General features: G+C 49.1%; 1 protein-coding gene across 1 annotated transcript; it reads left to right on the top strand.

The window, feature by feature from the left end:
• Positions 1–206: 206 nt before the first annotated feature.
• Positions 207–13618, top strand: DHODH (dihydroorotate dehydrogenase (quinone)). Its single transcript, XM_032614321.1, is given in 11 exon segments — positions 207–227; positions 2642–2687; positions 2690–2727; positions 2729–2854; positions 4762–4961; positions 7302–7384; positions 10372–10559; positions 11167–11280; positions 12302–12455; positions 12630–12789; positions 13267–13618. Coding segments are annotated over 11 exon segments (1185 nt in total). The 3' UTR covers positions 13322–13618.
• The last annotated feature ends 643 nt before the right edge of the window (positions 13619–14261 follow it).

The raw sequence follows: 14261 nt of genomic DNA, 5'->3' as shown, positions 1-14261 counted from the left end.
CGGCACACGGGGACTGCGCCCGCGCGTGAGCGCCCAACCAGCCTCTCGGAGCTGAGCGGGGCTTTTCCCTCCGCGGAGGGGGCCCCGCCCCACCCTCTTGCCCAGCGATTGGTGAGTCGGCAGCTGGAGGGGCGGAGGACTAGAGGAGTCACCGCCATCTTCTCCAATGGAAACGAGACAGAGGCGGGCCCAGTGGCGGAAGGAGCATGGCGTGGAGACAGCTCAAAGTGAGTTCAGCTGGTGCGGCCCTGCAGCGGCGAAGAGAGAACTTGCGGGAAGGCAGGCGGGGCGAGGATGGAGGGAGGGCTAGCCTGGGCGAGGTGTGGACGGGAGGTGGCTCCGAGAGGGGTGGGCCTTTTGGCCACGTTTGTGTGTCTTTGGGGACACCTGCAAATGATCATGCGTGTGCATTTACACATGTACGTGGTCACTGTGTAAACGGACGTGTAAACGGAGTAGATGCCGATCTGTGTCAGCGCACGTGGGGCCTTTACTGAGCCAGGCACAGGGCGCTTAGTGAACACAGGATCGCCTAGCAGTGTGTGCAGCATCCAACCTGGAATGAAATTACAGTAAAACATGGTGCCAGCCCTTTTAGATAAAAGTTTAGGGCAGGGTCTTTGTAACGGCGCTCAGAAATCTGTTGATCAACATAAGGGGCGTTCCTACAGTCTCCTGGAGGAGAAGCGAGAAAAATGAATACTAGATCTATGTTGACGGCTAGGAGTGACCCTAAAGGCAAATCCGATCAGGTCACTTCCTTGTTCAGGGAACGAAACTCAAATCACCTGGGTGCATCTCATTCTCCTCTGCCGCCAAGAGTGGAGAGCGCATTTACACCGCCCCGCCCTGCCGCCTAATTAACTTCTATTTATCCTTTGAATATCAGCTTTAAGGCACTTAGTCAAGGAAGCCTTTCTCTACCTCTTGATTGTTAGGTTCTTCTCTCACTTTTTTCTTCATAGCTTTGTCACAGTTATATGTTTGCATGATCATTGATTTCTGTCTCCTTCTGAGGTTGTACTCCTTGTAAAGGCAGGGACTCGGTCTGTAGCCCATCCTTGAGTGCACAGTCACTATGTGCTGAATGATTGAATGAATGTGAGTGAGGGACTCAGCATTGGGCAGTGATAATTAGAGAAAAGTATTATGAGCGATGTTTGAGCTTGATCCAAGAAGACCTGATGCTCTCTAGAGAACAGACCTGTGGCTGCCAAGGGGGAGGGGGGGTGGGGGAGGGAAAGATTGGGAGTTTGGGACTAGCAGATGCAAACTATTATATGTAGAATGGATAGACAGCAAGGTCCTGCCGTATAGCACAGGGAACTATATTCAATATCCTGTGATAAACCATAATGGAAAAGAATATGAAAAAGAATATATACATGTATAACTGAATCATTTTGCTGTACAGCAGAAATTAACACAACATTGTAAATCAATGATACTTTAATAAAATTTAAAAAAAAGACCTGATGCTCCTTTAAAAAAATTTTTTTTGCAACCCTCTTTATTATCCTGAAGTGGAATTTATGTATAATGTAATCTTTCTATATATAATTTTTAAAAGTCAACATAATGTCCTAACTGGAATATAAAGGAGAAGTAAATTTATAATAAAATAATATGTATTTCAACCCATAAGTATTAGGGCATGAGTCACCTAGATAGTGAGTCAGGTGTTTAAGCCTCTACTTAGAAATTCTAGTGCCACAGAATGTTTTATTGTCAAACATCTGAGCAAAGCACTGAAACCATTCCACATGGATTTTCTGAAACGGTGAGTGATTCTTGGTAATGTTCTGTGCAAAACAGTATAGTCATCCCTCAATCTACAAGGTAATTGCATTCCTGGAAAGTCAATACAGATGAAAACCACACAGGAGATTGTGTTTATGTGGGGAAACAGAGTTTGCATTTTCTAGGCTCAGATAATATGAACAGATATTTTACCTAGTGAATGTCAGTAGGATGTTCAAAAGTCACACACGATAGGGACCGTTCTGACTTTACTGACTTCCTGCTCACTAAATCTATTAACATTCTCCTCTGGGTGCCCACCACATGTCCCTAGGGGGCAATACTGCCTCTCTTAAAGTTTTTTTTAAATTTTAATATTTAATTTATTTATTTTTGGCTGCTTTGGGTCTTCGTTGCTGCACGCAGGTTTACTCTAGTTGCGGCAAGTGGGGGCTACTCTTCGTTGCGGTGCGCGGGCTTCTCATTGCGGTGGCTTGCTTGTTGCAGGGCACGGGCTCTAGGTGGGCAGGCTTCAGTAGTTGTGGCACACGGGCTTAGTTGCTCCACGACATGTGGGATCTTCCCGCACCAGGGATTGAACCCATGTCCCCTGTAATTGGTAGGTGGATTCTTAACCACTGCGCCACCAGGGAAGCCTTACCCCTCTTGAAATCCCTGGCCTGGAGTCCTTCAGGGCTAGAGGAGGGCGTGTCAGCAGAAGTGCAGATACAGCCTCTGACTGTGGAGGCAATACGTGAGCAAGAACCCAAGGAGACCAGCGTTAGCACAAGGCCACGGACATCACTGCATGTTATGTCCTCTGTGTGTAAGTCGTGTAAAGGGTTCAGAGAAGGTGCTACAGCCTAGCCTTGAGGGGGCCCCATTGGCTCTTTTTTTCCAGAAGCGGGCCCAGGATGCCATGGTGATCCTGGGGGGCGGAGGACTTCTCTCGCCTCCTACCTGACGGCCACGGGGGATGAACGTTTCTAACGCGGACCACTTGATGCCGGCTCTGCAGGGGCTGCTGAACCCCGAGGCAGCCCACAGGCTGGCTGTTCACGTCACCTCCCTGGGGCTCCTTCCTCGTGCCACGTTTCAAGACTCTGACATGCTGGTAGGTACTCCTGTAACACCTTGTGCAATAGACACGAGGGTCAAGGTCAAAGTTCCCTAATTTATTTAGCTGGGGCTGATCCTTTTGAAAACCAGAGTCCCAAATTAGCCCCCACCCCAAACCGTCATCCCCATCTACAGATCAGGAAACACTGAAGTGCAGAGTAGTTAAGTGACTTACCCAAATGCGCACAGCTAGGAAGTGGCTGAGCCAGGAATCAAACCCATGGAGTCTGGCTCAGCATCCGTCCGTTAGCCGCCATCCTGCCTCGCGGAGGTCTCGGGTAGCTCAGTGTTCACCTCTGCTGAAAAGGGAAGCATGCCAGCATCACTAACATCTAATGTGATGTAGGCATGTCTAGCCAAGCCCTTTGAGGAAAGCATACGACTCCTGTCCCAGCCTCATTCCGTCCTGCATTCAACACAGGGGCCCCACCGTATCCCCTTACTCTTCTGTGTGCTGGGGTTTCTGCAGCGAACAAAGTGCAAGAATCCACGTCCTCCTAGAATCTACATCCTCGTGCAAGCCCAGACAGTTTCCATTTAGGAGACTTCTTACCAAATGGGGAACATTAGAATGATGTGAACATGAAGAAAACACACTCAGACCTCTTTGGGGAAGGGTCACTGTTAGCAATCAAAGGGGCCGTCTCTACATTTTCCCTTTTTGTCTTAGAATCCCTTTCACTTCCCATCCTGTAGTTTTGAGCACACGTGGCACCTTTTTCTGTAAAAGTGAAAATCCTCTTTGGATTCCTGTTGGTTAGAGAAAACAGGTACAAATGTAGGTCTTTCGTAAAAGCAAAGTGGCATAAAGAGAACTTCGGAAAAGTGGGGGAGACCTGTACGCAGATGCGCTGGTTTGGTGCCAGCCCCATTTGACGGTCATCTCTGGGCCTGAGGACTGAAGGCTGCCCAGGGAGCCTGTTGAGCAGCCGGGGCCGAGAGACCCGTCCTGGAGCATGGCCCCCAGGGCCCCAGTGTGGCCACCCTCCCAGCCTCCCAGTCCCCGAGGCACCGCATGCACACACTCACTGCCATCTCTTCTTGCCCTCCGTGGGGCAGCCTTGCTTCCTCCTGCTTCCAGGGCCAGATGGCGCCGCCCTTGGAGGTCCTTGCTAGTCCTGGCACAGGCTTTCCTGCCATATCAGCTGACAGTGACGATTCTGTTGACAACTGCTGACTTTACCATATCCCGATTCCTTTCCCACATTTTAACGTAGTTATCTTGCTTCTAGATTTGTTGGCTAGATCAGGGTGCGAATACTAAGTCCCCTCAGGAGTTAGGCTAGACCTGACAGTAATTAGGCCCCAGTCACTTTCATCATAGAGAACAATCAGGAATCCGCCCCATGTTTGCCAGGGAAGAACCTGCTTCCAGCCCAGCCTGGTTCTGGGGCCCAGCAATCGGTGCTGCTGGGTCGAGCACTGGAGTCGTGAGGACGCAGCTGGGCCTTGGTATCACCTGGCTGAGGAGGGACACAGCGGTCGCTGACTTACTAAGATTCAAGGATTTTGCTGCCTGACTGTTTCAGAATAGCACCATCTAGGGGCTAAATAGTGGATAAGAAGGTACGGTTCTTCACCGTAATTGGAAAAGGCAGCACCTGTCTCCTGCTCAACCCATGGTGGAAACACTGTTTTTCTCCTCAGTGATGATAAAGCCCGATGGTTCTCAAACTCTGGCTGGCATCAGAATCACCTGGAGAGCACTGTTAAAAACAGGTTCCCTCAGAGTTCCATTCTTCCCCACCCTCCCCCAGAGATTCTGATTCCTTAGTCCGGGGATGGGCCCTGGGATCTGCTGTTTAACAAGCAGGTGATTCTGATGTAGGCATGCCGTGGACCACGCTTTGAGAAACACCAACGTGGCCTTGTGTACCTGTGACTTTGTCTCCTTCTCCCTAGGAAGTGAGAGTCCTGGGCCATAAATTCCGAAATCCAGTAGGAATCGCTGCAGGATTTGACAAGCACGGGGAAGCTGTGGATGGACTTTACAAGATGGGCTTTGGTTTTGTTGAGATAGGCAGTGTTACCCCAAAACCTCAGGAAGGAAACCCCAGACCCAGGGTCTTCCGCCTCCCTGAGGACCAAGCTGTCATTAACAGGTAGGTGAGCAGCCTTCTCCCCAGCAGGACACTCGGGGTGTTTTTTCTGCCATACAGTGTGGACATTTTTCTGTCATTTGGAATGTTCTGGAACCATGTTGAGCATCTACTCTGTGCGGGCGTAAAAGCAGGTTTCATGATTTCAGTTTAACGCGTATACACGATGAGGTTAAGAGAGCTACACGACTTAGCTACAGTCACGAGATCAGAAGCGGGAGAACTTGGGAATGGATGTTGGCTTATCTGACTTTAGAGTTTGTGCTTTTTCCACATTGTTACTCCAGTGTCCTTGCCCAGCTCTGTCCAGTAGAAATATCATATGAGCCCTATATGTAATTTAAAATATTCTGGTAGCCACAATAAATAGCAAAAAGAAACAGGTGCAATTAACTTTAATAATATATTCTATTTAATTACTTTTGTAACAGTTATTTATTATACTACTTAATTAGAAATACTTAATATACTCTATAATTTTAATATTAAGCAATATAAAAATGACTGGCTGTTTACCTTCTTCCACTTGTACCAAGTCTTCGAAATCCAGCATGTTTTCCTTACGACACTCTTGCTTTGGACTGGCCAGGCTTTGCTCTCAGTGGCCACACATGGCTAGTGGCTCTTGCACCTGACAGCACAGCTCCAGCCTTTAGTAATTGGGAAATTTAATAATCAACATAGACGGCTGCTTTTAGGAAGAGAGGTCCTTCTAGACTGTGTAAAGCCCTTCTCTTTGTAAGCCCTGGGCAGTTTTCACTGCAGCTAACCCAGAGAGCGAAGAAGTTCCTTCTTTTCGGTAACAGAGTTTTGAGAGCCTCGTTGGGGGCGTTGGTAGGCACCTTTGGGATCGTGAAGGGCCTCCTGGGAGACTGACGTGTGGAAGGTTTATTTGGCTGCACGTCCTGCTTCATTGTGCTTGTTTCGGGGAAAATTTCCAGCATTAGACGTCGAGTTATTGACCTTTCCCCTGTAAGCTGGGATCAATATCTTCAGAGTGTTCGGGCAAAAGATATTTGTTGATGATTCAGCTGCCACAAATAACTGCAGGTACCAGGAAGACGGTGCCTGGCAGAGTCCCGCGGGTGAGAAGTGGCACAAGAGGGCCGGGCCTGAGCTCCAAGCACTTGTGTGCCCAGGCTCCCTGCTCTGCCTCGCACAGGGTGGGTGCTGAATGAACATGAGTCAGCAACTACATGTATCTGTTAGGTGTTTTTGGCTGCAAGTAACAAAGTGGCTTAAACAATAGGCGTTTGTTAACGGGTGAAGTAGGCAGTTTTACGGTTGGTTGAGCGGCAGGGTTCTGCCCTCAACGCCTGGTTGAGCCCAGGCGTCAGTACTCTGGTCCAACCTCTGTGGGCCTTCCCTTCTCGTTTGTAAGATGCCTACCCCAGCTGCAAGCATACGTCCTCGCATGAGGACATCAGAGAGCAGAAAGGGAAAGGAAGTATGGATATGGGGGGAGATATTTTCCCAGAAGCTCCCTGGTAGGCATCACCTTGTGTCTCAGTGACCAAGCCCCGTCTCAAGTTCATGCTTGAGTTGCCAGCGAGGCTGGGAAAGGAGTCATTGGCATTTTCACCCCGTGTCAGGGGAGCTGGGTTCCACAGGCAAGGAGGAAGGGAGTGGGGATGGCCATTAGGCCAACAACCCACAGTGGGGCTGGGGACGTAGAGATGAGCAAGAGGGGCGAGGCCCAGCCTTTGCGGAGTGTCTAGTGGCAGGTGAGGGAGGAGATGTGTCCCTTGTCCTCGAGAAGACTGGAACCCAGTAGGGGAACTGAAGCATATACGTACATCCCAAGCTAGGAGAAAGATAGGTACAAAGCACTCCATGAATGCCAGGAGGTGAGGGATCATTTGTGGCTGGGAGCTTTATGCAAGGAGGAGAGGGTGCATTTGACTTGGGCCAGGGAGAGGGAGATTTAATAGGTAGAAAGGATGGGGGAATGGAGCGGCAGGATGGGTTCCAGGAAGCGTGTTCGTGGGGCACAGGCGGGAGGTGGGAGGATGGGTCATCAGAGTGGTGAGGGCCCCGTTGGGTGGGAAGCAGGAGTGGGCTAGGTCCAGACAGGTCTGGGCTGTTTACAGTGCTAGTTGGCTAAGTGGCTTGTTGGCAAATTTTAATCTTTCCCTTTGTATTTGATGGTGTTCTGGCAAGTTCTCTAGGACTTCCAGGGGTGTTTAGACTTTAGAAGTCTAAGAACTGACTCTGATTTTTTTCTTTGGTTTTTACATCATAAATATATGTTGAAAATGGCCATGGAGCCATCCCTCCAGAGTCTTTGCTTTCTGCCTGAGGGCTCTAACCTTATCTCCTCCCTAACGCTCTTCTGTGCTACAGATACGGATTCAACAGTCATGGACTCTCAGTGGTGGAACACAGGTTACGGGCCAGACAGCAGACTCAGGCCAGGCTCACAGAAGGTAAAGGGGGCCTGCCTAAGAGGGCTGTTCTTCAGTTGTTGGAAGGAAACTTGTGGGAGAAAGTCAGGAACATTCCTAGTGAAATGAACATGATTGAACAATAGGAAAAAACAGTATGGAACTCAGGGCTCCTCTGCTAGAGGAATTTTCCTGGCTCCATCACACCCTCCAAGCTCTTAACTGAATTTCACAACTGAGCAAAGATACACTTAGTTCCTGCCTCGTTATGTAACCTGTGTCAAACTGGGACAGCTTGGAAGTAAGCAGTGCAGAGTGGCTGCTCTGTGATCACATAGGCAGTTGATGCGAGCAGGGCTTGGGTGCCATCTTTGTACATCCTGCTCTGTTGTCCTTTTTCTCCATTATAAATAATGAATGCTAATTATAAAAGTGTTAGTAAATGCAGGGAAGCATAAAGAAGAACATTAAAATTACTCACACTCTTCCCTACTCAGAGATAACTACTCCTGGCATTGGGGAAAATATCCTTCATGACTTATTTGGAAACACCATGCATTTTTTTTTAATTCATTAATTTATTTTTGTCTGCATTGGGTCTTTGTTGCTGCACTAGGGCTTTCCCTAGTTGCAGCGAGCAGGGGTTACTCTTCGTTGCATTGCATGGGTTTCTCATTAAAGTGGCTTCTCTTGTTGCGGAGCACCGGCTCTAGCACGTGGGCTTCAGTAGGTACAGCACGCGGGCTCAGAAGTCGTGGCGCAGGGGCTTAGTTGCTCTGCGGCATGTGGGATCTTCCTGGACCAGGGCTTGAACCGGTGTCCCCTGCATTAGCAGGCGGATTCTTAACCACTGCGCCACCAGGGAAGCCCACACCATGCATTTCTGAAGGCTGCCTTGGAGGTGCTGATACTCATCCCCTGGGGCTCTCTGCCTTGCTGTCCCTTGGGGTGAACATAGTGGTCTTGGCACCATGCCATCCTCACTGTACCTTCCCAGGTGCCCTGGAAGGGTTGCATGGCGTTGCGGCCATCTTCCTTGGTGGGCCTTTCTGGAACTCCTTCCAGGAGTTTAGCCTCATTAGATGTCCTGGTGGTGAGATGAGAAAAACCTGCCGTACTGGATTCATTTCTGAACGTGAGATTGAAAGGGCCGAGGCAGTTAGCAATCTCTGATTTGGGGAGTAGGAAATGACCCTGTTTGGAATTCCCTGGCTTTGGCAGAACCAGACCCTGCTATACTGTAGATAGACCTTGCCACTTGTGGGCTTTGAAGGTCATGATAGGACTTCCATGGTTTGTGATACTCTCCTGCCTTCTTGTCTCCCTTTCCTTCTTTTAACTGTTCACAGTGCCCCTTACACCACTTTTCTCCCCTGTTCTCCCTTGCCCGCTCCTCGCCCCCCACCGTGGTGCTAACATTTGTTGGAGTGAGACAAAATCCCACAGCAGGGCTCTGCACGTAGTGTTCACCGGCAGCTGGAAGCCTTGAAGACAGCTTAGTGCTAGCATCATACCAAGCAACATGAGTTGTTAAGAGCTGTGGTGCCCTTTGCGGATAGAGTAATTCAGCAATTTTTGTCTAACTCCAAAATCTTGTCATTTGGGGCAAATGACTACTAATGAAAGATCCACTGGCTACATGAAAGTGATATTCTCTATTAAGCCGGTTTACCTGTGTGGAAAAGAATTACAGTTTCCAAACCATCTTCACTTGATTTGGGAGGCTTGGAGACCTTGTTATATAATTTGTCTAACTGGATGCTAAACCCCTCCCCTCCCTTCCACCCATGAAGTGAGTGACACGAATCTCATTTACTTTCAAGTTGATGATAAAACAGGTGACTGCATTTAAGGTATGAGAAGGTAGTTAGCAGTACTGGATGTTGTTCTTTGATCCTCCCTGACCTGACATACATTTTGTGAGCTAACTGGACATCCCAGTTAGCTGGAAAAAGCAGGTGGTACCATGGATATACTTTAGCCTTTGCAGATAAGGTAGTATATTAGGAGAAGTCAAGTACAGACAAGCCCTTGCTTTCACACATAGAAAAATACATTTCAGAAACACACTGAAAGTCGAAAATACAAGTCAGGTGATAATTCCCTGGATTTTAAGGTAAGGTGACCATATTACTTACTGTGCAAACTGAGACAACACTTTTGAGAGTGGAAGGGATGCAGGCATGAATAATTATGCCCAGGCTACAGGAGTATTCAGGGCTGTCCTGGGAGCACTGGGATGTGTGGTCACCCTAGTAACAAGGGGGAGTCCCTTCTCAGAGAATGGAAATTATAAAACCGTTATGCCTCTGCATTTTAGGCATGAGAATCGAAAATATTTTCCAGTATTTTATACATATCCTTTAATTTTGCTTTTTCTTCACGACTGCACACCCAGTCACGTGACCCAAGTCTAACAAGCAGCCCTTGAGGGTAAACAGCTGCCCCTGTGTAATGCTACTGACTTCTGTCTCTTCTCAGTCGTATTTCATTTACGAGCCCTACCTTTTTAAACACTAGCATTTGCGCTCCTAATTTCTCCATTTTCCATTAAATTTTAAAAAAGAAAAAGGGGGCTTCCCTGGTGGCGCAGTGATTGAGAGTCTGCCTGCCAATGCAGGGGATGTGGGTTCGTGCCCCGGTCCGGGAAGATCCCACATGCCGCAGAGCGGCTGGGCCCGTGAGCCATGGCCGCTGAGCCTGTGTGTCTGGAGAGACCACAGCAGTGAGAGGCCTGCGTACTGTAAAAAAAAAAAAAAAAAAGAAAAAAGAAAAAGGGCACAAAGCGGTAAAACATCCTAGGAGCTGCCCAAACCCAGCTGCGCAGATGAAGGTGGAGGGCTCGGTTCTTGGCCCGCAGGCAACAGCGCCGTGCATAGGTCAGCGTTTGTCAGCTGGCGCGGGAAAGGTCATATTTGGAGTTGGAAAGCCTGTGAGGCTGTTCGTGGGCTCTTCGGTCAAGGATGGCTTCAAAATGTTGCACAGGAAACGGTGAGTGGGGACAGAATCCTGACCAGTGATATTTACAGATGGGCTGCCACTGGGAATAAACCTGGGGAAGAATAAGACCTCGGTGGACGCTGCCTCGGACTACGCAGAGGGGGTTCGAGTCCTGGGCCCCTTGGCTGACTACCTGGTAGTGAATGTGTCCAGTCCCAACACAGCTGGGCTGAGGAGCCTTCAGGGAAAGGCCGAGCTGCGCCGCCTGCTGACCAAGGTGGGCAATTACATCCCGCTCCACCAGCCTGTCCTACCTGCTCATCCTCTAGGGCAAAGCTTCAACGTTGCTATCCACTATCGAGGAGTTGTCCTTAAGACCTGGACCAGTTAGGACCCCTTGCTTCCCTCTGATTCCCTATATAACACTGACTGTGCTCAGTATTAGTCAGCTGCTCAGTTATCTATCCCTGCTGTTAACCCACAGGGTCCGTGAGAGCAGGGACCACATCTCTCATTTACCACCCTGTCCCTAGCATCTAGCGCATTGAATGAATGAATAGAATGACTTTTCATTAAACCGTGCTTGTGACAGTATTTGCTGTCTCTTTTAGGAACAAAAGTCTAAGTAAACCTTGATATATTAGCCAATGCCAATGACATTAGGGACTCACTCTTGGGGATCCCTTGGTTCAAGAGAGTGGAATCAGCTCTGACTTGGTGGGGTCTTTTGCATAATTGAGAGCGGTGTTTCCTGAAAAGGAGAAATTGCTGGTGCTTTATTCTGACAGCTAGTGTGAAAACACACTGGTCTGCGGCTGCAGGTCACGGTTATACTGTCAACTGCAGTCTTGGGGGTCCTCATCTCTGGCCCCATGTTGCTCTAGGTGCTGCAGGAGAGGGATGCCCTGAAGGTAGTGCACAAGCCAGCCGTGCTGGTGAAGATCGCTCCTGACCTCACGGCCCAGGACAAGGAGGATATCGCCAGTGTGGTGAGAGAGGTGAGGGTCGGTGCCCGGGGGACGCCCTTCATTGCCTGTAGAGGCCACCTGGCCAGCTGGGTCAGCCCAGACGGCAGTCTTTGTGGTTTCCTTTCTGTTATATGGAGGGCTGTCAGGATGTAATTTATCGTATACAGGCAGACCTTGGAGATATTGCGGGTTCAGTTCCAGACCACTGCAATAAAGCAAGTCACATGAACTTTTTGGTTTCCCAGTGCGTATAAAAGTCATGTTTACACTGCTGTAGTCTGTTCAGCGCACAACAGCATTACATCTAAAAAAAGTGTACATACCTTCATTAAAAAATACTTTATTCTTATTTTCTGTTTTATTAAAACATTTGAGGTGTAATAATCCAGATTTAAAAAAAAACTTTATTGCTGAAAATATGCTCACTATCATCTGACAGTGCAGGGTTGCCAGAAACTTGTAAAAAAAAAAACCCAGTACCTGTGAAGCACAATAAAGTGAAGTGCGATAAAATGAGGCAATGCCTGGAATAGAAAGTAAACGTTTCAATAAATGTTTGAATGGGTCCTTTTCTCCTGCCTCTTCCCTCCTCTTCCCTCCTCTTCCTTCAGCAAGGGCTTTAAGGCCGTGCATCCTTCAGTCTTGGTCAGACTGCAGTGTTCTGTCTTTCTCCAGTCTAACCCTGGGTCTCTGTGTCATAGGGGAGTAGCGCAAACACAGACTGAGCCCGGCAGTCCGGGGTTGAAATCCTGCTTCCACCACTTACTACCTGGAGGCTTTGGACAGGACACTCTAGACTGAGTTGTTCTAAGGATTAAACCGTGTCCTGGGGGAACCGTACGGCGGTTGGTACATGATGGCTGCTACTATCACGTTGAAGCTCACTCTGACACTTGCCCAGAAAGCATAGTGAGTGGGGCCTGGTCTAGCTCTTGCTTCTGCGGCCTTAGGTGTAGGCGCCCAGCCCGGCTGCTCTCTCAGACCCCCGGGGAAGCTTCTTCAAGTCCATCGTGCCCTGACTTAGGGGCTCTTTCTCTGTCTCACACTGCAGTTGGGCATCGATGGACTGATTGTCACGAACACCACAGTGAGTCGCCCTGCCAGCCTCCAGGGGGCCCTGCGCTCTGAAATGGGAGGGCTGAGCGGGAAGCCCCTCCGAGATTTATCAACGCAAACCATCAGGGAGATGTATGCACTCACCCAAGGCAAGAATTTGGTGTCCCTGTCTTCAGATCTACGTGTGGCTCAGGCGCCGGGTCTGTGATGGTATCGGGGTTCCTGAACTGCCGCACTCAGCAGGGGGCCGGGGCTGCAGCCGAACAGCTCCTGGCTCTCCTGTCACCTAGCCTTCTCACAGTGTGCTGTGTGCTTCTCTGCAGGCAGAGTTCCCATCATTGGGGTTGGCGGTGTCAGCAGCGGGCAGGACGCGCTGGAGAAGATCCGGGCGGGGGCCTCCCTGGTGCAGCTGTACACAGCCCTCACCTACCGGGGGCCGCCCCTGGTGGGCAGAGTCAAGCGGGAGCTGGAGGCCCTTTTGAAGTGAGTGGGGCCACCTGTGGCTTGAACCAGGCAAAGTTAATGTGGTATCAAATCAAGGGGATGCTATTCATCAGTCTTTATTCTTCATTGAAAATGCATTCGAGGGGTACACCCCAAACGCAGGGGAAACTTACCCTGTTGCTCTTTTGACAAAGGTCAAACAGTGCCAAGGAATTCAAGATTAACTTCCAAGGCAATGGTGTTTATAGGCCCGAGGAGTTCTGGTGGCATTCCTGTTAATTCAGTAACACTGGCTTGATGTCAGGAGCTGTCGGTACTTAAAATTGATTCCCTCCCTGGCCTGAAGGCCTGGGTAGATCCCAGGGTTTAGACACTGTACAGGGCATGGGCATGCGTTTGGGAGAGCGAGGCAGGTGCGGTTACGGACGAGATAGAGCCTGGCTGAGTGTGGGCTTCCAGTAAGAGCCAGGCCTTTCCTTTACCATTTGCTGAAATTGCTTTGTTTTCTTTCTCCAGGGAGCAGGGTTTTACCAGAGTCACAGATGCCATTGGAGCAGATCATCGGAGGTGAGGATGGGTCGGTGGGAAGCCTGATCTGGAACCGTCCCGCTAAATCAAGCGAGCCTTTGTGGCTGATGGAGAGAGGAGACCACATCCCCAAACCACAGGGGCCCCTCCACCGGCTGGACTGTAAAAGCCAAGCATGAGGGTCACCAGAAGCAATGCAAGGCTTTGTTCAACCACTTGTCGGACAGGAACTGCATCCACGATTCTTTCTAGATTCAAATCCCAGGATCCTTTAATATTACAAGGACATTAGACATTTGGAGGGAAAATCACGGTAAAATAAAGTCATTTAAAAACTGGATTTAAATCCCAGCCTCTTGCCCAGATCCTGTAGGTTCTTCCAGGCCTCTGCTCCCCCGGGATCTGTAGTGGGCTTCCCAGGAGCTTGACTCTCTTTCATTCTATCTTTATTTTTATTTAAAATTTTAACTGTATTTTGAAAATATTTCAAACTTAGATAAAAGTTGCAAGAATAGGGCTGTGGATGGCCGTCCTCTCCATGTCTGCACCTGGTCTTCCCTCTGTGCGCAGAGGGACACTGGTCATGCTGGTCATTTTAACTTGATTACTTCTGTAAAGGCCCTGTCTCCAAACAAGGTCACATTTTGAGATACTGCCAGTCTGGATTTTAACATGGCAATTTTGGAGAGACATAGTTCAGAAAATGGGCTTGTTATCCCCCTTATTTAAAAATCTGTGACTTGTGGGCCATTGGGCAGGCAGGTTCTCGAGGTGCTTGAAGACACTACAAGAGGCTCAAGAGGTCTAGTCATTAACTAAAGAAACAGAAACGCTAACCTTTTCAAAACTGAAAAGCAAATGGTGATTGGAGGTTGAAAACCTCGGCTGGGAAGTGCTGTAGATGTCAGTACGCCTTCGCAGCCAACAGGAAATTACCTTTATTCCCTTCACCTCAGTGCAGGTTTGATTTTAAAATTTCTTGG

The sequence above is a fragment of the Phocoena sinus genome, chromosome 19 (genome assembly GCF_008692025.1).
Source record: "Phocoena sinus isolate mPhoSin1 chromosome 19, mPhoSin1.pri, whole genome shotgun sequence".
Lineage (NCBI taxonomy): Eukaryota > Metazoa > Chordata > Mammalia > Artiodactyla > Phocoenidae > Phocoena > Phocoena sinus.
The sequence above is the reverse complement of the archived record's forward strand: the minus strand, read 5'-3'. Positions and strand labels throughout refer to the sequence as shown.